The sequence below is a fragment of the Carassius auratus genome, chromosome 29, assembly GCF_003368295.1.
Source record: "Carassius auratus strain Wakin chromosome 29, ASM336829v1, whole genome shotgun sequence".
NCBI lineage: Eukaryota > Metazoa > Chordata > Actinopteri > Cypriniformes > Cyprinidae > Carassius > Carassius auratus.
The window spans coordinates 19815246-19837801 of NC_039271.1; the positions used below are offsets into that span (position 1 = coordinate 19815246).

At 38.6% G+C, this 22556-nt stretch overlaps 1 protein-coding gene across 1 annotated transcript; it reads left to right on the forward strand.

The window, feature by feature from the left end:
• The first annotated feature begins 480 nt into the window (after positions 1 to 480).
• LOC113047755 (NACHT, LRR and PYD domains-containing protein 12-like) lies at positions 481 to 18604 on the forward strand. The gene is made up of 9 exons (XM_026209031.1): positions 481 to 557; positions 793 to 906; positions 6874 to 6987; positions 7182 to 7295; positions 7386 to 9167; positions 16906 to 17079; positions 17186 to 17359; positions 18144 to 18317; positions 18427 to 18604. Exons 1-9 carry the CDS (start codon positions 523 to 525, stop codon positions 18602 to 18604), a joined length of 2859 nt encoding a protein of 952 aa, XP_026064816.1. The 5' UTR covers positions 481 to 522.
• Positions 18605 to 22556: the final 3952 nt, after the last annotated feature.

A 22556-nucleotide genomic window follows, 5' to 3' on the forward strand; every position in this document is an offset into this window, starting at 1 on the left:
TTGTTAAAGGGTGTTTCCATGGCGCCATGACAAAATTTGATGTCTTGCCACAGCAAGAGAAGTTGTTGTAACTCAAGCATAAAATGTTCAATCTTCCCCAAACTTCACATGTTTGATAAGAGTCCTGGCCTGAACACATCTGAATATTCAATATTCCATTATAATGATAGCGCCACCTGCTGGCAACGGTAAGATTGGCACATATATGGGATATACTTTGATATATTCCACCCAATTTAGGACATTAAATGCATATTTCTCAACGTTCACCTTTTTACTAAAGCCACACGATGGCGGTGAGCCCGGGTGCGAGGGCCCGTTCATCGCTGCTTGCAGCTTTAATTGTATATGTTTTTATAAATGTGACATTTATTGAAGATAATAAAACCATAAAGTCTTTATTATTTAATATGAATACGTTCTGAAGTATATTAAGATGATTATCATCATAACATATTAAATCTGCTCTGTTTTAGTTCAGTTCATCAGAAGAGATGAGAAGCAGAGTCCAGCTGTGTGTCTATGAAGAGTGACGCGTCTATGATGGAGCCAATAAGGTTTAACACTGGAGGTTCACGGCCTGAACTTAAAAAATAATATTTGTATAAAAATATAAATATAGCATGACTTCTAATATTGTCATATATTACTACAGTTAAATTCACAGTTTTTTTTCATAAACAGTATAGGAAATGATTATAAAGTGTTCTTTAAAATGAATTTAATGAAAAATGTATAGCTGATTTGTTGCATACAGTAATTTAAATAATGAAATTTCTCTCTCTGTTTTAGTTCAGTTTATCAGAAGAGATCAGAAGCAGAGCCCAGCTGTGTGTCTATGAAGAGTGACGTGTCTATGATTCTTCCAATAATGTTTAACAGTGGAGAAAAACAGCCTCATCTTAGGTATAATGTTTGTATAAAAATATGATTATAAAATTATATTTATAATATCACAGTTTTTGTGTGAACACAGTACATAAAATGACTGTAAAGTGCTTTCTGATTTGAATTTGATGATCATAAATGTATAGTTGATTTGATTTCATTTTCATTTATTTGTTTATTTGTACATGGACAACGCACAACAACAGTGTTGTGCCAGAGTTAGCTATAAAGCTAATTTGCATCTGCAGTCCCTGGGCAGGATGTTGTTACAAAATAACAATATTAAGCGGCAAACAATACAATACATATACATTATCACATCATACTACATTAGATTACAAAATAAAAGTCAATGATCACATATCTGATTTTCCTTAAGCCAGACTTTAAGCATAGTTTTAAAAATACTAAGTGTTGTTCACTCTCTAATATAAACAGGTATTAAATTCCTTCTTTCTGCTGCTCTAACTGAAAAAGCTGATTGTCCAAAAACAGTTTTCTTAAATTTAGTTGAACAGTCACCTCTAACTGATGACCTAGTCTGCCTGATATTGTCCTTACAGAAAGTCACACATTATTTAAGAGGTGGTGGTGCAAGATCATGAATTAGTTCGTACATTAAACACACATCAGCAAATAATAAAAAATTGTCAAACGTCAATAATTCATAATTTTTAATAATGTTACAGTGATGCGAACTCCTTGGCCTTTTATCTAAGATTTTTAAAGCTCATTTATAAATAGTATATAATGGTTTCAATGTAGTTTTACTTGTATGAGACCAACTTGTAGCACAGTAAGATAAATGAGGAAAAATCATTGTATGCATAAATAGTTTAGCAGCAGCCACAGGTAATTGGTGCCTAATATTTCTGAAGATCATCAAACTTGCTCTAGTGCTTTTAGAGACCTTTTTAATATGTTTTATAAAATTAAAGTTAAAATCCATAATCATACCCAAATATTTAAAATGTTCAACAATATTTATTACCTCTCCTTTAACTAGAATATCTGGACAACACTCATCAACTTTCTTGATCAAAAAAACATTCCCACAGTTTTACTCACATTAAGAGTAAGACAAGAATGACATAGCCAATCAGAGACTTTGTTCAATGCAGCTGTTAGTTTGATAGCAGCTTGTTCTTTTGTCTTAGCATAAGTGTAAACAACTGTATCATCTGCATACATCTGAATCTGGATCCCTTGACAAACTGTAGGCAGATCATTAATGTGTAAACTGAACAAAATTGGTCCAAGAATTGACCCCTGTGGGATTCCAATATTACAGTCAAGGAATGGTGAGCATGCATCATTAATCTGTGTACATTGTTTTCTTAAATTTAGGTATGACTCCATCCATGTTAATGCATTAGAAGTAGAAAAATTAAACCTTGATAATTTAGATAAAAGAACATTGATTAACAGTATCAAAAGCCTTTTTAAAATCAAGGAAGACGGCACCAACAACACCACCCCTATCAAGACTGGATTTAATTTGTAAAATAACAAAACAACAGTTTGCTGTCTCCGTAGAGTGATGTACCCTAAATCAAAACTGCATACGATGTAATGGAAAAAGACCATGATTTAAATGCTCTACTAACTGATTGCAAACAACCTTTTCAATCACTTTAGAAACAACCGGTAGAATACTGATAGGTCTATAGTTATCACGTTAGCAGGATCGCCACTCTTAAATATAGGTGCTATTGCTGCTGACTTCCAGGCACTTGGAAAATTACATTTTATTGACAAATTAACCAAATTAGTTATAGGTGTACTAAGAACATTTGCATGCATTTTAACAAATACAGAATCACAATTAAAAACTGCTTTGGCCCTCTTAAACTGGCTTAGAATTTTTATTATATAGGACTCAGATACTTTATATAAATACTTTTTTAAATATTAAAAATAGTAAGATCATGATTTGGAAATTTAATATCCTTACTTCTCATGCCAAATCCATGTGTTAAATCTCGAGTCTTTAAAATACACGAACACGAACAATTTGATGCTTATCTTGAATTAAACTTCCATGAATCTGCAATTCAATACCTTTATGGTTTTTATTATTCTTCTTTCGTACTTTATTGATATTCTCCCATTCTTCTCTACTATTCCCATTTGCATCATTTATAAGATCAATAAAAAAAAATTGCTTTTGCTTTATCAATTCCTTTACAACTTTGTTAGGTAAGTGCTGAAAGGTCCTTCTGTCATGAGCTAACCCTGATTTAATTGCTATTTTTAAAGCATGATCCCTCTGTTTCATTAACTTCCATAACTGTTCATTTAACCAAGGCAAATTCTGCTTCTTTCTAGAAAAAGTGAAATTTTTACAAAATTCACCCTTGATCTTATTAATTGTTACCATTAAACATTCAAAGGCAGCTTCTAAATTGTCTGTACAGGGTCTCATTCCAATCTAGTTTTTTTAATTCCTCTTCAAATTTATTTTTAAGTCTTTTTGGTATAATATTTAGCACATTTTTCTTTTCTTGTTGATATAAAAACCTGTGTTTTGTTAATTTTCTTACCACTAATATAAGATTATGATCTGATATCCCTGTTAATAAATTTACTGACTTGGTTATTCTTTATGGTTAATTGCTAAATATTAAATCAATTTGAGTTTCAGAGGATGAAGTGATTCTAGTTGGGCCCCTGATTAGATAACTAATTAGATCAAGATGACTTACTATCTCCTGAAGCTTTTTCCTATTTGACTTCTCAATCCAATTTATATCAAAGTCTCTGACCAGAATTAACTCTTTAAACCCGTTTTAAAAGATTTCTCAGATCATCATAGAAAATACTATTAGATGAAGGAGGTCTATATATGCCCACTACAGTAAATTTCATGCATGGAGATAGAACAATAGTTACAGCAATATATTCTATATCCACTAATGTCACATTTATGAACTTTCTGTTTCCTTTTTTGGTCACCTTCCTCCTAGTTTTGGTTAATTGATTCTTACCACCTGTTTCCAGTTCCCTCATAACCTCCTGATTGTTTAAATACCCGTTCTTTTGAGTTCTCCCTGGTCCGTGATTGTTTGTTTGTTAATGTATTGTAGATGTATCAATGAACGTTAATGTTGAATGTAATCTTGTATATTGTATGTATTCCCCTTCTTCATCAGTAAACTCCTTATTTGTTCCAGATCCTCATCTCGCACTTTGTTTTACGTTTAGCACTACCTTGGTTTGTAATAGAATCATGGACCTAAACAGTATAGTTAATTTGGCGGCGTTTTTCTTTCTTTTTGGTTTTTTATTTCTTTTTTTTCCTCTCCCGGAATGGCCATCCCAGCAGTTTTTGTGGAGTGGGTGCTGGAGAAAAATGGATCTTCATGGACCGTCAGCACCGCCGAAGAGGATATATCCAGCCCCACTCCCGACCCAGAGACCAGCCAGCCACCATCACGCCGCACGGAGCCAGAGCCCGAGCCAATCACTGACAGGGAGCAGGACCTCGAGAACGCGACTGACCAGGTGTGCGAGCTGTCAACACCGTGCATCGTGAGAGTCCTCGTGGAGATCGAGGGCATGGAGCAAAGCCCTGCCCACATTCCTGCGACTGAGGGTGAGCTGTATGCGATCTTGGGAAAAAACATGGAGCAACTTATGGATCTGATGGACTGGTCTATGGAGGTAATCCCTAATTTTCCTGTTTCTCCGCTGGTTCCGTCCAGCCCTGATTCCCCTGTATACCCTCTCAGTCTCCCACTCTTACCTCCTCCAGCCATTTCCTCTGCTCCATTTCCACTGGTTCCATCCAGCTATGAATTTTCTGTATTTCCACTGGTTCCGCCCAGCCCTGAGTTTTCTGTTTCTCCGCTGGTTCCGCCCAGCTCTGAATCTTCTGTGTCTCCTGTGTTCCCTCCCGGCCTCCCTCTCCCACCTCCTCATGGACCTGCTGGTCCCTCTGCTCCACTTCCGCTGGTTCTGTCCAGCCCTGATCCTCCTGTCCTTCCTCCCATCCTTCCTCTCTCTCCTCCTCCTAGACCAGCCAGTTCCTCGTCATCCCTGCTGGTGCCAGTCAGTCCCGCAGCTCACCCTCAGTCCACGGCAACTGGGCGCAACGGTTCGCCGCTGGACTGCCAGTCTCCAGCTCCACCTTGGCGAGTTAAGGCCCTGTCTCCGCCTCCAGCCTCTGAGCCCAGGACTCCTCCTCGGTCCTTCGACCCAGTGGCTCCGCCTTGGCTCTTAGCTCCCTCGTCTCCACCGTGGCCTGGCATCCCACCTGCTCCACCGAACTCCCTCATCCCTCCGGCTCCACCTTGGTCAGTCGTCGACCCTCCGCCACCTCGGGACTCCACTCCTCTGGTTCCACCTTGTCACTCTATCCCTCCGGCTCTGTCAGGCTCCTCCTTCCCTCCGGTTCCACCTCCATCCTCGGTCGCTCCGGCTCCACAGCGGTCTGCCAGGACCCCGCCTCCGTCGCCTGAGCCTTCTGCTCCACCTAGGCCCTCCGGATCCTCGACGTCACCCCACGACGTCAGCTGTGCTGCTCCATCTTGGGCTCCTCACCCACCCGTGCAGTCTCCGCCCGTCGGCCCCCTGGTGTCATCGACCCCTCCTTCACCATGGCTCCTCCCGCCGTTGACTCCACCATGGATCTCCATCCTGGCTGGTCTCTAGATCCTCCCTGGCTCCTCCCTCCATACACTCCGCCCCGGTCCCTACCTCCATGCTCCCTCGTCACCTGCTCTTGACCTGCTCGTCGCCCGCCTCCAGAACCCCCACCCTCCCTCCGCTGGTATTCCTCTTGCAGTGCGAGGGCGCACCGTTCCGGGAGGGGGAGAACTGTCACGTTTATGAACTTGCTGTTTCCTTTTTTGGTCACCTTCCTCCTAGTTTTGGTTAATTGATTCTTCCCACCTGTTTCCAGTTCCCTCATCACCTCCTGATTGTTTAAATACCCGTTCTGTTGAGTTCTCCCTGGTCCGTGATTGTTTGTATGTTAATGTATTGTAGATGTATCAATGAACGTTAATGCTGAATGTAATCTTGTATATTGTCTGTATTCCCCTTCTTCATCAGTAAACTCCTTATTTGTTCCAGATCCTCATCTCGCACTTTGTTTTACGTTTAGCACTACCTTAGTTTGTAACCACTAAAGTATTGAATTCAATTTCCTTACATTTAATGCAGTACTTCACATAAATAAGCAGTCCACCACCTTTTCCAAGGTGATGTTTTTTTTTATTTGGTGATGTTTTGTTTTAGCCACTTTTCTGCAAAGCAAATCAAAGTTCAAATTTGTAAGTAGCTGTACCAGTTGTTCAGTTTTTGAGGCAATGCTTCTGATGTTTAAATGTCCCATTGGTAATCCTTTGGACTTTGAACACGAATCCCATAAAAGTTTCTCATGATTTGTTGTTTTAAACGGACAAAAATCATTTTTCTCATTGTTTGCACGCAGTTTGAACGAACCTTGTAGTCATTCAACTCTAAAAGGCCGTGCATCATCTTTATTAAAATTAGGTCCTGGATTTTGAGGAACGTCACTCACCAGAAGTAATGGCTAAATAACTGATTGTTCTCCGGAACAATTGGGGCAGTTTTCTTCTCTCAATAGATCGTTAGTGCTTTGTTGGAAGAGTCAGTTTTCCATCGTTTAATATTACGTTGAAAAGTGAATTGGCTGCATAAATCAAATGTTGTAAAAATGTCTTGTGTGTCTGTCCACCGCTGATGTATGTTTGTTTCCCAGCAGCAGCGTAATAATAGAAACAAAAGGATCACAATATAGTCAATAACAATACTTTTCTGTGATTTTTTTTTTTTTGCCATTGATTAACTCTAGTTTTGAAATCAAAGTGATCGGATTTTAGTTTAAAATTGACAGCGTTTACACCTGCAGCTCCTGCCATGCCGTCAGCCTGTTCCGCCGTTTCCACTGCCTTCCACTGACCGTGTGATTTGTTGTATACAGTCATTTAAAGGATGAACTTCATCTCTCTGTTTTAGTTCAGTTCATCAGAAGAGATCTGAAGCAGAGTCCAGCTGTGTGTCTGTGAAGAGTGACGCGTCTATGATTCATCCAATAATGTTTAACAGTGGAGAAAAACAGCCTCATCTCGGGTAGAATGTTTATATCAAAAATATGATTATAACATATTTACATTATCAGAGTTCAGTTGACAGTTTTTATACAAACACAGTACATAAAATGACTATAAAGTGCTTATTGATTTTAATTTGATAATCATAAATGTATAGTTGATTTGTTGCATACATTCATTTAAAGGATGAACTTCAATCTCTCTCTGTTTTAGTTCAGTTCATCAGAAGAGATCTGAAGCAGAGTCCAGCTGTGTGTCTGTGAAGATTGACGCGTCTATGAATCAGCCATTAGATTTTAAGAGTGATGATACACAACATTATCGCAGGTATAACATTTCTGTAAGAGATTAGATTTTTAGATATGATACAGAATATATAAAACATTGTGCTTACTAACTTTTTTTTTTTTTTTATAGCCATGAACTCCTCAGCACGTTTAGGTCAAATCTTCTGAATAAGTTTGTGTGTCTGTATGAGGGAACAGGGATGCAGAGAAACCAAACACTCCTGAATGAGATCTACACAGAGCTCTACATCACAGAGAGTGAGAGTGGAGAGATCAGTAATGAGCATGAGGTGAGACAGATTGAGACACAATCCAGGAGAGCAGCAACAGGGGACACAGCCATCAAATGCAGTGACATCTTTAGACCTTTACCTGGACAAGACAAAGCCATCAGAACTGTGCTGACAAAGGGAGTCGCTGGCATTGGGAAAACTGTCTCTGTGCAGAAGTTCATCCTGGACTGGGCTGAAGGGAAAGAGAATCAGGACGTCCAGCTCATATTTCCACTTCCTTTCAGAGAAATCAATCTGATGAAGGACAAACCAATCAGTCTTTCAGATCTTCTTCATGTGTTTTTCCCTGAAACTAAAGAAATGGAAATATCCAGTGATGAATATAAAGTGTTGTTCATCTTTGATGGTCTGGATGAGTGCCGTCTGTCTCTGGACTTTAAGAGCGATGTGAAACTGTGTAATATATCTGAACCAGCCTCAGTAGACGAGCTGCTGATGAACCTCATTGTGGGGAATCTGCTTCCCTCTGCTCTCATCTGGATCACCTCCAGACCAGCAGCAGCTGATCTCATCCCCTCTGAGTGTGTCCATCGAGTGACAGAGGTACGAGGCTTCAATGAGCCACAGAAGGAGGAATACTTCAGGAAGAGAATCAGTGATCAGAGTCTGGCCGACAGGATCATCTCACACCTGAAGTCATCGAGGAGCCTCTACATCATGTGCCACATCCCAGTGTTCTGCTGGATCTCAGCCGCTGTTCTGGAGAAGATGTTGAGTCCAACAGAGAGTGGAGAGATTCCCAAGACTCTCAATCAAATGTACACCCACTTCCTGATCTTCCAGACGAATATTAAACATGAGAAGGACTATGAGAAGAATGTGACAGATGAAGACATGATCCTCAAACTGGGGAAACTGGCTTTCCAGCAGCTTGTGAAAGGAAACCTGATCTTCTATGATGAAGACCTGAGAGAGTGTGGCATTGATGTGACAGAAGCAGCAGTGTACTCAGGATTGTGCACTCAGATCTTCAGAGAGGAGCTGGGCTTGTATCAGGGGAAAGTCTTCTGCTTTGTTCATCTGAGCATTCAGGAACATCTAGCGGCTCTGTATGCACATTTATCCTGTACAAACAAAAATATCAATGTGTTTGGCCAACCAAAACGAAGTCTGTCTAAGATTTTTAACTGGAAGAAATATAATTTATTATTTGAGCTGCATCAGAGAGCTGTGGATGAGGCTTTATGGAGTAAGAATGGACATCTGGATCTTTTCGTGCATTTTCTTCTGGGTCTCTCAGTGAAGTCCAATCAGACTCTCTTACAGAAACTACTCACACAGACAAGAAGCTACTCCCACAACATAAACAATACAGTTCAGTGCATCAAACAGAAGATCAAAGAGAATCGCTCTCCAGAGAAATTCATCAATCTGTTCCACTGTCTGAACGAACTGGGTGATGATTCACTGATGCAGGAGATCCAAGATTATCTGAAATCTGGAAAAATAAGAAAAGGCAAACTCTCCTCTTCACAGTGGTCAGCTCTGGTTTATGTGTTGCTGACATCAGAGCAGAAGATGGATGTGTTTGATGTGAAAAAGTTTATTCGAGCACAACATACAGCAGATGAAGTTCTTCAGAATCTGTTACCTGTGGTTAAAGAATCCAGATCAGTTCGGTAAGTAACATTGAAAACCATCACTGCACTGTCAAAACTTGTGCACATTTATGATTTTAGCATGTGCTTTCTTATCAAAGAAACAAAATGGAGGAAATTTAAAAAATCATATTTCTGGCCATAAGCAGAAGATGTGTGTGTGAACTTGATAGCAGACGTACGTCACAGAGATCTCTATTTGACGTCTCCATTTACGCATCTACAAGATGTATTTAAAAAAATGTATGCTTATATGCAATACGTCTATAGGATGTTTCCAATCAGATGTCAAATAGATGTTTAGAAAATATCTTTAAGATGTTTATTATTTCGAATTTATGTAATACTTTAACATCTTAAAGACGTCAGTGAGTGCGTAGCCTGTCTGGGCAGCCCCCACACAGAGACTGCACAATCATTGCTCTTCTTCACTCGAGGACCACCCAGTCCCACTCTGGCGTTTCTCCTCTCTCACTGAGCCTCGCAGTGAAAACTGTGGAGTCAGGGTACTAAGCAACTGGGTCTGAACGATCGCATGCTGGCACTTTACCCATGTGCTCACTCTCCCCATTGCACTTTGATCCACTCTTCTTGCTCTTCTTAACATGTGGACCACCTTCAATAAGGCAGACCCACTCTCCTGTTTCTCCTCTCTCAGCGAGCCTTGGAGAGAGAAACAGCGAAGTGTGGGAGCTAAGCAACCGTGTCTGAATGATCGCATGCCGACACAGAGCCTGCTTGTCTGCCTTTTGCCTTTTTCACTGTGTGCCCTTGGCCTCCACAGAGTTAAGGGGCTATACATTTTCTCTTGGAACGATTATGTAGTGCCAGGACAACCTCTGTGAGTTTGGCCCTACTGCCTCATGCAGGGCTTACATGCAAAATACTTGGTCCCTACAAATTTAAATACTTCATAAGACCAATAAAGAAAAAAAAAGTTTGTGACTTATTGGTACTTCTGGAAAGTATGTTCATTTACTGTACATGTTCTCAATACTTTGTAAGGGCTCCTTTTGCTTTAATTACTGCCTTAATTCGGCATGGCATGGAGGTGATCAGTTTGTGGCACTGCTGAGGTGGTATGAAAGCCCAGGTTTCTTTGACAGTGGCCTTCATCTCATCTGCATTCTTTGGTCTCTTGTTTCACATTTTCCTCTTGACAATACCTTCGGTTCAGGTCTGGTGAGTTTGCTGGCCAGTCAAGCACACCAACACCTTGGTCATTTAACCAGCTTTTGGTGCTTTTGGTGCCAAATCCTGCTGGAAATGAAACCAGCATCTTCAATAATCTGGTCAGCCGAAAGAAGCATGAAGTGCTCCGAAATTACTTGGTAAACGGGTGCAATGACTTTGGGTTGCAAAAAACACAATGAACCAACACCAGCAGATGACATTGCACCCCAAATCATCAAAGACTGTGGAAACTTATCACTGGACTTCAAGGAATTTGGGCTATGAGCTTCTCCACCCTTCCTCCAGACTCTAGGACCTTGGATTCCAAATGAAATGCAAAACTTGCTCTCATCTGAAAAGAGGACTTTGGACCACTGGGCAACAGTCCAGTTCTTCTTCTGCTTAGCCCAGGTAAAATGCCTCAGGAGTGGCTTAACAAGGGGAATACGACAACTGTAGCCAAATTCCTTGACACGTCTGTGTGTGGTGGCTCTTGATGCCTTGACCCCGGCCTCAGTCAATTCCTTGTGAAATTCACTACAATTCTTGAATTGATTTTGCATGACAATCCTCTCGGTTGGTTGTGCATCTTTTTGTTCTACACTTTTTGTTTCACTCAACTTTTCGTTTACATTCTTGGATACAGCAATCTTGTGAGCAGCCAGCTTATTTGGCAATGAATGTTTATGGCTTACTCTCCTTGTGAAGGATGTCAATGATAGTCTTTTGGACAACTGTCAGATCAGCATTCCTCCCCATGATTGTGTAGCCTAGTAAACCAAATTGAGAGACCATTTTTAAGGCTCAAGAAATCTTTGCAGGTGTTTTGAGTTGATTAGCTGATTGGCATGTCATCATATTAAAATTTGTGGAGATAGTAAATTGGTGTGTTTTTGTTAAACGCTACAGTAATCGTACAAAGATGGCGCCAGCGTGTTGCACGGCTAGCCGTCGTTTCCCTAGGATTTTAATTTGTGTTTTGTTAGTAATGTCCTTGTTCCCGGCGTTTGCTTTATCCGTGTTGAGATATGAGCGCTCAGCACTTTTGGATATTCAAGCCTCGTTAAATGCTGTGGGTTGCCGGCATTATCAGCATGATTCTGACGGGCACAGTTTCAACTTCCCTGAGCTCCTATGGTCCATACCACCAGAGCTATCCCGTCTGTACTGCGGCTCAATCTGTAAAAAGAAGCGGCAAAAAAGACGGGGAAAGCGCAGCGGGAGGCTAGTGAAGAACGTGAGAAACATACGCGAAATCTGCGCAAAAAATCGGGATCTACAAACGTGGCTCCTACCGGTGTACCCTGATCAGTCTGCTACAGTATTCCGGCATTTGCTGCAACATCGACAGACTGTCAACGGACAGCGTTATCTGAAGGAGCTGAAATATTCGGCGCAAGTGCATCATCAATCCACGGATCACATCACAGTTGAAGCTGCACTGTTGAATGTGAGGTCAGTGGGAAATAAAACTTTTATACTTCAAGATTTTACTGCTTCACAAAATCTGGATTTTTTGTTTCTGACTGGGACATGGCTTGAGCCGATGGATTCTTGCCTTCTTTCTGAACTGTTGCCAGTGAACTATAATGTTTTAAATACTCCCAGATCCTCTGGTCGTGGCGGGGGTGTTGCCACACTTTTTAAGGACAGCTTCAAATGCACCTTAATTACACTGGAGAAATTTACAAGCTTTGAACTTCAGCTCTTTAAGGTGGAGCTATCATTCACAGTTTATTGTGCTCTTATTTATCGCCCTCCAAAGTATGACAAGGATTTGATCCAGGATTTCTCAGATTTTCTTTCTTTTATTGTGCCAACTGTTGATAACCTTTTAATTCTGGGGGACTTTAACATTCATATTTGCTGCCCTTCTAAACCTTTAGTAAAGCAGTTTTCTGACCTTGTTGACTCTTTTAACTTAATACAGTCAGTATGTGATGCTACTCACAGGCATGGTCATACCCTTGATTTAGTTCTGTCCTGGGGGTTATCTGTTAGTAATGTGTCCGTAGTTGACAATGGTATATTGAATTGAATTGAAAATATATCTGATCATAGTTCTGTTATATTTCACTTTGATCTTCCACCTGTTATCTCAAAAAGCAACCCTGTAGTCCGTTGTGTCCGACCAGTAAATGAGACTACAGCAAATTGTTTTGCTGAGGCCTATGCGGCAAATTCAGTGTCTTCTATCATTGAGGTATCTGGACCCTCTTTAGACACAGAGGAGTTGACTGCTGTTTTTAATTCTGTTTGCTTGGACATTTTGAATGATGTTGCTCCACTTAAATATAAAAGGTATAAACCACAGTCTCAGCCATGGTTGAACAATGAAATTTGTGGGTTCAGAAGGGCTTGTATGAAGGCTGAATGCTTAGAACTTACCAGCATGCAGTCAAAGCTGCAAGAACAAAATACTTTCCAGACCTAATTAATAGAACGGCCCATTGCCCAAAGTTTTGTTTAGCACAATAAACATTGTACTAAATCCACCGATAGCACCTTTGTTAGATTCCACTTTATTTACTTGTGAGGATTTCTTGAACTTTTTTGTAAGTAAGATTGAACATATTAAAAAAGATATTATTCCCTGCAGTATTGTTCTGGAAGTCCCCATGTTAAGTTCTTACATATTTGACTCTTTTGATCATGTCTCCCTTCCATTTCTTGCAAATTTAGTCAAGCATATAAAATCATCGTCCACTTCACTGGATGCCGTTCCTCCACAGTTTCTAAAAGCTGGGCTCAAAACTATGGGCCCTAGTATACTGTCAATTGTGAACAGCTCTCTATCTAATGGTTCTGTTTAGGGATGCACCGAATATTCGGCCACCGAACATTTTCGGCCGAAAATGGCCTTTTCGGTTTTCGGCCGATAGACTTTTATCACCGAAACAACACAGCCGAAATGTTGTGATGACGCAAACAGAAACCGCGACCTGCACGTGCACCTGCATAGCGCAGACCACGAGCTCCCCGCGACATTCACTTCACACCAGTGAGGACATTCTCTCTCTTCTTATTCCTTTATTCGCAGCACCAAAGCGTCTCCTAACAAAGAGATTAAGACGGACCACGAAGTGAAAACAAAGAAAAGTACAGTCTTATAGAGTCTGTTAGCACACGTCTCACTGAGATCTTTTCGGATCCTCTGCACTTCATCGCGAATGTGCTTGATCCGCGTTATAAAGACCATTACTTGGATGCGGAAATAAGGCAGCGCACACGAGAAATGATCCAGGCTGCGCTGGATGTGGATAAGCGCCAAGCGCAGGAGACAGATCAGAGCGCAGAAAAAAAGACTCGTCTCTGCACCAGATGAGTGGCATGAACCCTTGTTGTCTGATATGTTCATGTAATATACACACACACACACACACACAAACATATATACATACATAATATCAGATTGTAGCCATATTTCTGCTAGATTTTCTGCTAGATTTCTGCTTTAATTTGATAAAAATGTTTACTTATGCCCTGGTTCTATTTAAATACACTCTCTCAAATATTTCTCAAATGTCAGGCAGATGACAAGCTCAACTGCTCAACAGCTAGATGGTTATCTATCTAAAGTCCCCATCCCCAGAAGTGATAACTGCCTACACGGAAAAATTTCAAATGCACTTCACCTAAATGCACTTTGTTTTTATGAGAGAACTGTTCATTTTAAAACCTTTCTGCAGGCCAGTAGGCCTGTACATTATTATTTAATATACACATGAGTGGGATACATTTTTAGTTTGAATTTTATTTTATACTGTGCATTGTTGCAATGTGCTTAATAAATATATGCATAATTTGTAATTATGTATTTTTATGTTTTTTTTTAATAAGTTATGTAATTGTAATTATCTTTGAAACTTTAATATTAATTTATGCAATTGCAATGTCTTAATTTTAGTAAAGTTAGTACATGGTCATAGCAATAAATGCAATGGTACTAATAATTGGCATAATTTCTTTCGGTGTTTCGGTTTCGGTTTTCGGCCTTGGTTTTCTCTTTTTCGGTTTTCGGTTTCGGCCAAGAATTTTCATTTCGGTGCATCCCTAGTTCTGTTCCATCTTGTCTTAAACATGCAGTGGTTTCTCCTTTACTTAAAAAACCAAGCCTAGCAGCTACAGAATTGATTAACTTCCATCCCATTTCTAAACTACCGTTCCTATCTAAAGTCATAGAAAATGTTGTTTTATCACAAATTACTCCTTTTTATCTACTAATGCTCTTTTAGACGAATTTCAATCTAGTTTCAGAGCTGGTCACAGTACAGAGACTGCTCTGATAAAAGTTTTGAATTATTTGTTTTTAGCATCTGACTCTGTGAGGGCTGTGGTCTTAATTATGTTAGATCTCAGTGCCGTATTTGACACTGTGGATCATTCAATTCTTTTAAAAAGGCTGGAGTGCGAGGTTGGGTTTAGGGGTACTGCTCTGAAATGGTTCCATTCATACCTTAAGGATAGAACAATCTGTTAATTTTGCAAATGTCTCTTCTTCTGTGGTTCCTTTAAAATATGATCTCCCTCAGGGCTCTATTTTAAGTCCTATATTGTTTTCTCTATATATGCGCCCCTTGGGATCCATCTGTTGTCGTTATGACATCTCGTACCATATGTACGCAGATGACACACAGATTTATTTTCCCCTTAAAGTTGGAGATGAACAGTCTTTGCAATCTTTGTTACTCTGTCTGAATGAAATTAAAATTTGGCTCTCTAATAATTTTCTTCAGCTTAATGAAAGAAACTCTGAAATCATAATATTTGGGCCATCACATTTTAAAGAGTGTGGAGTCCGTATTCTTGCTTCTTTGGAGATGACTGTGAAGGATAATGTGAGAAATCTTGGGGTCATTATTGACTCATCGCTTAGCTTTGATAAACAGATTAATTCAGTTGTAAGAAGTAGTTTTTATCATCTTAAAATTATTGCTAAGCTTAAACCTTTTCTTAGTTTTAATGATTTGGAGACCGTTGTTCATGCATTTATTTCTTTGCGACTGGACTACTGTAACTCCCTCTATGTAGGGATCAGCCACCGACAACTGTCACGTCTGCAGCTTGTACAGAATGCTGCAGTTAGACTTCTGACGGGCACCAAAAAAAGAGAGCACATCACTCCGGCGTTGTGTTCTCTTCACTGGTTACCAGTCAAGTTTAGGATTGATTTCAAGATTTTACTGGTTGTTTTTAAAGCTTTACATAATTTGTCTCCAAACTATATTTCCAATCTTATAGAGCCCTACATTTCAGTTAGGTCTTTAAGATCGTCAAATCAACTATTGCTAGTTACTCCTCAGTCCAAAAAGAAGTCAAAAGGTGATCGTGCTTTCTCAGTATCAGGCCCAAAACTGTGGAACAATCTCCCTCTTTATATTCGACAAGCTCCATCAGTGGAGGTCTTTAGGTCTCTGCTGAAGACTTATCTGTTTAGCTTGGCTTTTTAACTAGTTCTTGTTTAATTCTGTATTTTTAAAATTTGTATGTCTACTTTGTTTTTATTTTCACAATGTGAAGCACTTTGGGCAACGAAGTTGTGTATAAATGTGCTATACAAATTGAAATTGAAAATTTAAATTGAATTAAATGTGAGGAAAAATCATCAGAATTAAAAGAACCAAAGACTTAAACTACTTCGGTCTGTGTGCATTAAATTTAATACATGAGTTACACAATTAGAATTTGAATTGCTGAAATTAATTTTCCATGACATTCTATTTTATTGAGATGTACCTGTAGTTGCATGACACATTGTCGTTGCTTCAGTCAAAGTAACCTGAAGACCCTATGGCAAAGTGCCCGCTTATATAGCAAGATACCCCGCCCAATCAGGCAGGCTTTGGTTGGGTTTGTCACCATAGGCGCGTGCAGCTCTAGGCTCCAATGGCAGTGCAGTTACACTTCATTATTGAAAAGGCTTCAGTATTTGGAGAACAATGAGTTTTCTCATAGCATCTTAGCAAATGCAGTACTCGTTCCCATATCTCAGGGAACCAAGGTTACTTTAGTAGCCAGGTATATTTTTGTGTGGTTACTACACCAGTTGAGGAGGTGTTTGTGTGGTTACTGATGCAGCTGAGGTTTGTTTAATTTCAGCAGGTGTCAGTTCATCATTCAAGTTCATTTATCTGTAAAGATTGGGCTATTGTGGTGTCACAAATGCAATTCATGTTGCTATATGTAAGGAATAACTCACAAAGAGCTGTTAAATTATTAGAAATGTTCTTTTTGGTCATTGAATCTGATTGACGAAAATGTCTTTCCAGCCACATGTTACTCACCCAGTATCATCAAGTATTTTTGGGTTCACAGAATGTAGTTTCAAGAGTTTTTGGGCGAGAATTAAGTTTTTTTAGACATAGAATATGTGCCTGTTATGCCTACATAAAAATTAGCTTCCATGTTTTCAGAGATGTGAAATCCATTTCCTAAATAATAGCTTACACCCATCAGATGTATTCACTTATTATTGAATTTACATCAGCTGTATCACTACAGCAAGGTTTTTACAAGTCATATGTCCTCCAGATTGTAAAGTTAACCTGATAAACATGTTAATATCGCGGTTTTGTTCTCCACACAGGGTATGTGGTTGTAATCTCACTGCTCAGTCCTGTGAAAGATTGTCTTCAGCTCTACAATCCTTAAACTCTCTCCTGAGAGAGCTGGACCTGTGTGACAATGACCTGCAGGATTCTGGGCTGAAGTTGCTTTCTCATGGACTGAAGAGTCCAAACTGTCAACTGGAGATACTAAGGTTTGAGTTTCAAGAACTTAATTGATTTTTTTATATATAAAATTGATTACTAAAAAACACTGCTAAGATTTATTTTGTATCCAATTAATTTGTTTTTCTTTTTCAGACTTTCCAAACGTAATCCCACTGCTCAGTCTTGTGAAACTTTGGCATCAGTTTTACAATCTTCAAACTCCATCCTGAGAGAGCTGGACCTGAGTAACAATGACCTGCAGGATTCAGGAATGAAGTTGCTTTCTGATGGACTGAAGAATCCAAATTGTCAACTGCAGATACTGAGGTTTGAGTTTCCCACTTTATAATAACATTCATTTGTAAGTCACTTATAATTGATTAGTTACAAATGAACTAATCATTTAAAAAATATAACTGTTCATAAATGACTAACAAGTAATTAGTTAATATTTTATGTTTTCTATGATGTGTGATGTATGATGATTAACTAATTATTTACAAACATGACTATACATTTACAAATGATTAAGTAATATGTTAATGATTTACAAATCTGTCATTAGTTATCTTAAAAATGCGTATCATGAAATAATGAAACATCCATAGTAAATGGTTAGCCCTTACATTGTAATACACATTATATAGTATTCAAAACCTGTTGTGTAAATGCATGAATAAATCATTTACAAAGCTTTCTGCATCCCCTAATCTAAAGTGTAAACTACTCATCAGTTGTAAATGTTTAACTCGTCATTCATCGATTTTTCATCCAAGTGTGTACGCACACACAACCTGTAACCAGCAGGTTTGTAAAATATTTACAACTGATGAGTAGTTTACACTTTAGATCAGGAGATACAGAAAAGTTTGTAAATGATTTATTCATGCGTTTACAAAAGAGATAAAAATATCAAATATCACTTATTAATCATATGAATGCATTGTCATGTTTAGTAAATGATTAGTTCATCATTAACAAATCACTTGTAAATTACTTATAAATAAATTAACAAAACATACACAAATTGTATGTAATTGCATTTCAATTAAGTGCTTATGAATGTTTTGTAAATGATATTGTGTTACCCTTTATTGTTTTTCTTGTTCAGAATTTGCTCATGTAATCTCACTTCTCAGTCTTGTGAGAGTTTGTCATCAGTTTTACAATCCTCAAACTCTGTCATGAGAGAGCTGGACCTGAGTAACAATGACCTGCAGGATTCAGGGGTGAAGCTGCTTTATCATGGACTGAAGAGTCCAAACTGTCGGCTGCAGATACTGAGGTTAGAGTTTAAAATACTTGATTATTTTTCTTTTTTTGTATATTAATTCCTAAACACCACACTGATAAGATTTTTTTTCTGTATCCAATAACTTTGTATTCTTCTTCAGATTTTCCTCATGTTATCTCAGTGTTCAGTCTTGTGAAACTTTGGCATCAGTTTTACAATCCTCAAACTCTCTCCTAAGAGAGCTGGACCTGAGTAACAATGACCTGAAAGATTCAGGAGTGAAGCTGCTTTCTGATGGACTGAAGAATCCATATTGTCATCTGGAGATTCTGAGGTAAATGTTTTTTGATAATGTATTAAAATGCTTAACGTTCATATTGTAAATTGAATTACTCAAATTGATTATGAAATTGTAAAGCTTGTGGTGTAATTATTAAAACATGCACATATGTTCATTTGCATGCATGAACCTTAAGATTAATTGTTTTCAGTGTTTTGGTGCAGCTCGATTCACAGTAAATGCTGCTCCACACAAACTCCATCTCATGCAAGTGCTGTCAGTTTGGGTCAATTATAACATGGATGTGTAACTGCAACATGCGTCAAACATCTTTCCAACCTTATTTTATTTGATTGGCTGTCTCAATCATTTTGACATTGACAAGTGCTGTTAGACAGCTTAGACAGAAAGTCTAAAAACATAACTGTTTTTCTGATAACAAACCAATAGATGCGTACTGACGTGCAGCAGAGCAGAATGAAGAATATTAAATATTGAAGGGGCCATTTGCCTGTATAATTTGTAAGTCATGTCCTGTTCAGTGTCTGCTGTGGTTACCTGTGTAGCAAAATACAGGTGCATCTTAATAAATTAGAATGCTGTGGAAAAGTTAATTTATTTCAGTAATTCAACTCAAATTGTGAAACTAGTGTATTAAATAAATAGAATGCACACAGACCAAAGTAGTTTAAGTCTTTGGTTCTTTTAATGGTGATGGTTTTGCCTCACATTTAACAAAAACCCACTAATTCACTATTTCCACAAATTTGAATATGGTGACATGGACACAACGGACTACAGGGTTGCTTTTTGAGATAACAGGTGGAAGATCAAAGTGAAATATAACAGAACTATGATCAGATATATTTTCAATTCAATTCAATATACCATTGTCAACTACGGACACATTACTAACAGATAAGCCCCAGGACAGAACTAAATCAAGGGTATGACCATGCCTGTGAGTAGCATCACATACTGACTGTATTAAGTTAAAAGAGTCAACAAGGTCAGAAAACTGCTTTACTAAAGGTTTAGAAGGGCAGCAAATATGAATGTTAAAGTCCCCGAGAATTAAAAGGTTATCAACAGTTGGCACAATAAAAGAAAGAAAATCTGAGAAATCCTGGATCAAATCCTTGTCATACTTTGGAGGGCGATAAATAAGAGCACAATAAACTGTGAATGATAGCTCCACCTTAAAGAGCTGAAGTTCAAAGCTTGTAAATTTCTCCAGTGTAATTAAGGTGCATTTGAAGCTGTCCTTAAAAAGTGTGGCAACACCCCCGCCACGACCAGAGGATCTGGGAGTATTTAAAACATTATAGTTCACTGGCAACAGTTCAGAAAGAAGGCAAGAATCCATCGGCTCAAGCCATGTCCCAGTCAGAAACAAAAAATCCAGATTTTGTGAAGCAGTAAAATCTTGAAGTATAAAAGTTTTATTTCCTACTGACCTCACATTCAACAGTGCAGCTTCAACTGTGATGTGATCCGTGGATTGATGATGCACTTGCGCCGAATATTTCAGCTCCTTCAGATAACGCTGTCCGTTGACAGTCTGTCGATGTTGCAGCAAATGCCGGGAATACTGTAGCAGACTGATCAGGGTACACCGGTAGGAGCCACGTTTGTAGATCCCGATTTTTTGCGCAGATTTCGCGTATGTTTCTCACGTTCTTCACTAGCCTCCCGCTGCGCTTTCCCCGTCTTTTTTGCCGCTTCTTTTTACAGATTGAGCCGCAGTACAGACGGGATAGCTCTGGTGGTATGGACCATAGGAGCTCAGGGAAGTTGAAACTGTGCCCGTCAGAATCATGCTGATAATGCCGGCAACCCACAGCATTTAACGAGGCTTGAATATCCAAAAGTGCTGAGCGCTCATATCTCAACACGGATAAAGCAAACGCCGGGAACAAGGACATTACTAACAAAACACAAATTAAAATCCTAGGGAAACGACGGCTAGCCGTGCAACACGCTGGCGCCATCTTTGTACGATTACTGTAGCGTTTAACAAAAACACACCAATTTACTATCTCCACAAATTTTAATATGATGACATGCCAATCAGCTAATCAGCTCAAACTACCTGCAAAGGTTTCCTGAGCCTTCAAAATGGTCTCTATTTGGTTCACTAGGCTACACAATCATGGGTTAGATTTCTGATCTGACAGCTGTCAAAAAGACAATTATTGACACCCTTCATAAAGAGGGTAAGCCACAAATATTCATTGCCATAGAAGCCGGTTGTTCACAGAGTGCTGTATCCAAGCATTTCAAAGTTGAGTGGCAGGAAAAAGTGTGGAAGAAAAATATGCACAACCAATCGAGAGAACCGCAGCCTTATGAGGATTGTCAAGCAAAATCGATTCAAGACTTTGTGTGAACTTTCACCACACACAGACGTGTCAAGGAATTTGGCTGCAGTTGTCGTATTCCTCATGTTAAGCCACTCCTGAACCACAGACAATGTCAGAGGCCCAGTGTTAAGTTTCCACAGTCTGTGATGATTTGGGGTGCAATGTCATCCGCTGGTGTTGGTCCATTGTGTTTTTTGAAAACCAAAGTTACTGCACCCGTTTACCAATAAATTTTTATAAGGAAACTAATAATATACTATTATATTAATTACAGTCGGTTTGAAGGTTTTGGGGCCAAAATCCTAGTGACAATGGGGATTTAATAATAGTCAGAAGAGGATCTATGACTTCTGGAACCCCCTTTTTTAGTTTAACTCTTTTTATTGGTATTTTACCAATCAGAAAGAAAGTGGAAAAACAATACAAAGTTTGTATCAACATACTGATCAATAATAATAATACAAAATATGCAGATGAAATTAAACAGTCGCATTTCTTACTCTCTGACTCAAAGAAAAAAGAAGGAAAGAAATATATATATATATACATACACACACATATGCATACATACATATATATACACATATACATACACACATATACATACACATATATATCTGCTTGCTACAAAACATGCTAGTGCATTACCAATAATAGTATAAATACTAGTAGTGTAATATGCATATACAATCTGGTAGCAATAAAAATAAAATACAGCAAGACTAAATATTACTAAGGAAAGAAAGTAAAAAAAAAAAAAAAAATAAGATTTAAAAAAAACCAACAACAACCAAACAAAAGAACCTTACAACACCTTTACAACTTTTTTTTCCTTCTTTTTTTACCAATCAAAGCCATCTGTCTAGAAAACGAATACAATTTATTTCCCCTTTTTTATGTACTTTGTTTCTTAAACAAACAAGGGCGAGAGAGAGAGAGGACAAAAACAACTAGGGTCAAATGCAAAAGAATGGTTTCATAAATGGTTATTTCTAGAAAAAATATTATTTTTTAAAATGCAAAAGAAAAGGTTGCCAAATCATATGAAATTGTTCTGTTCTGGCAATCATAGTAAATCTAATTTTTTCTATTTGAATAAACTGCAACAGGTCGTGCATCCAATGAGAGTAGCTGGGTGGAAGAGGGTTTTTCCAGTTCAACAGTATAAGCCTTTTGGCAATTATTAAGCAAAAAGCTAAAGCATTTGACTGTAAAGATGATAAAGATACATTTGAGGGATTAAGACCAAATAATGCCACTAAGGGGCAGGGTTCAACATCTAACATGAAAACATTCGAGATTGACTTGAAAATTGAGGTCCAGAAAGAGGTTAATGCTGGGCAAAGCCAAAAAGTGTGGAAGAGAGTAGCCGGGGCTTGACGACATCGGTCACACGTAGGATCGAGATCCGGGTAAAATTTGGATAGTTTAGCTTTCGTCCAGTATATTCTATGCAAGAGCTTAAACTGTATTAGTGAGTGACGAGCACAAATAGAAGTGGTATGAACTCGACGAAGGACCTTTGACCATTCTTCATCTGTAAAGACATGATTAAGATCGGATTCCCAGTTCTGTTTAATATTAGACATGGGTGAGGAATTTGAGTGAGCAGTAAAAGAAAAAATAGTTTTGTAAATATTAGAAACA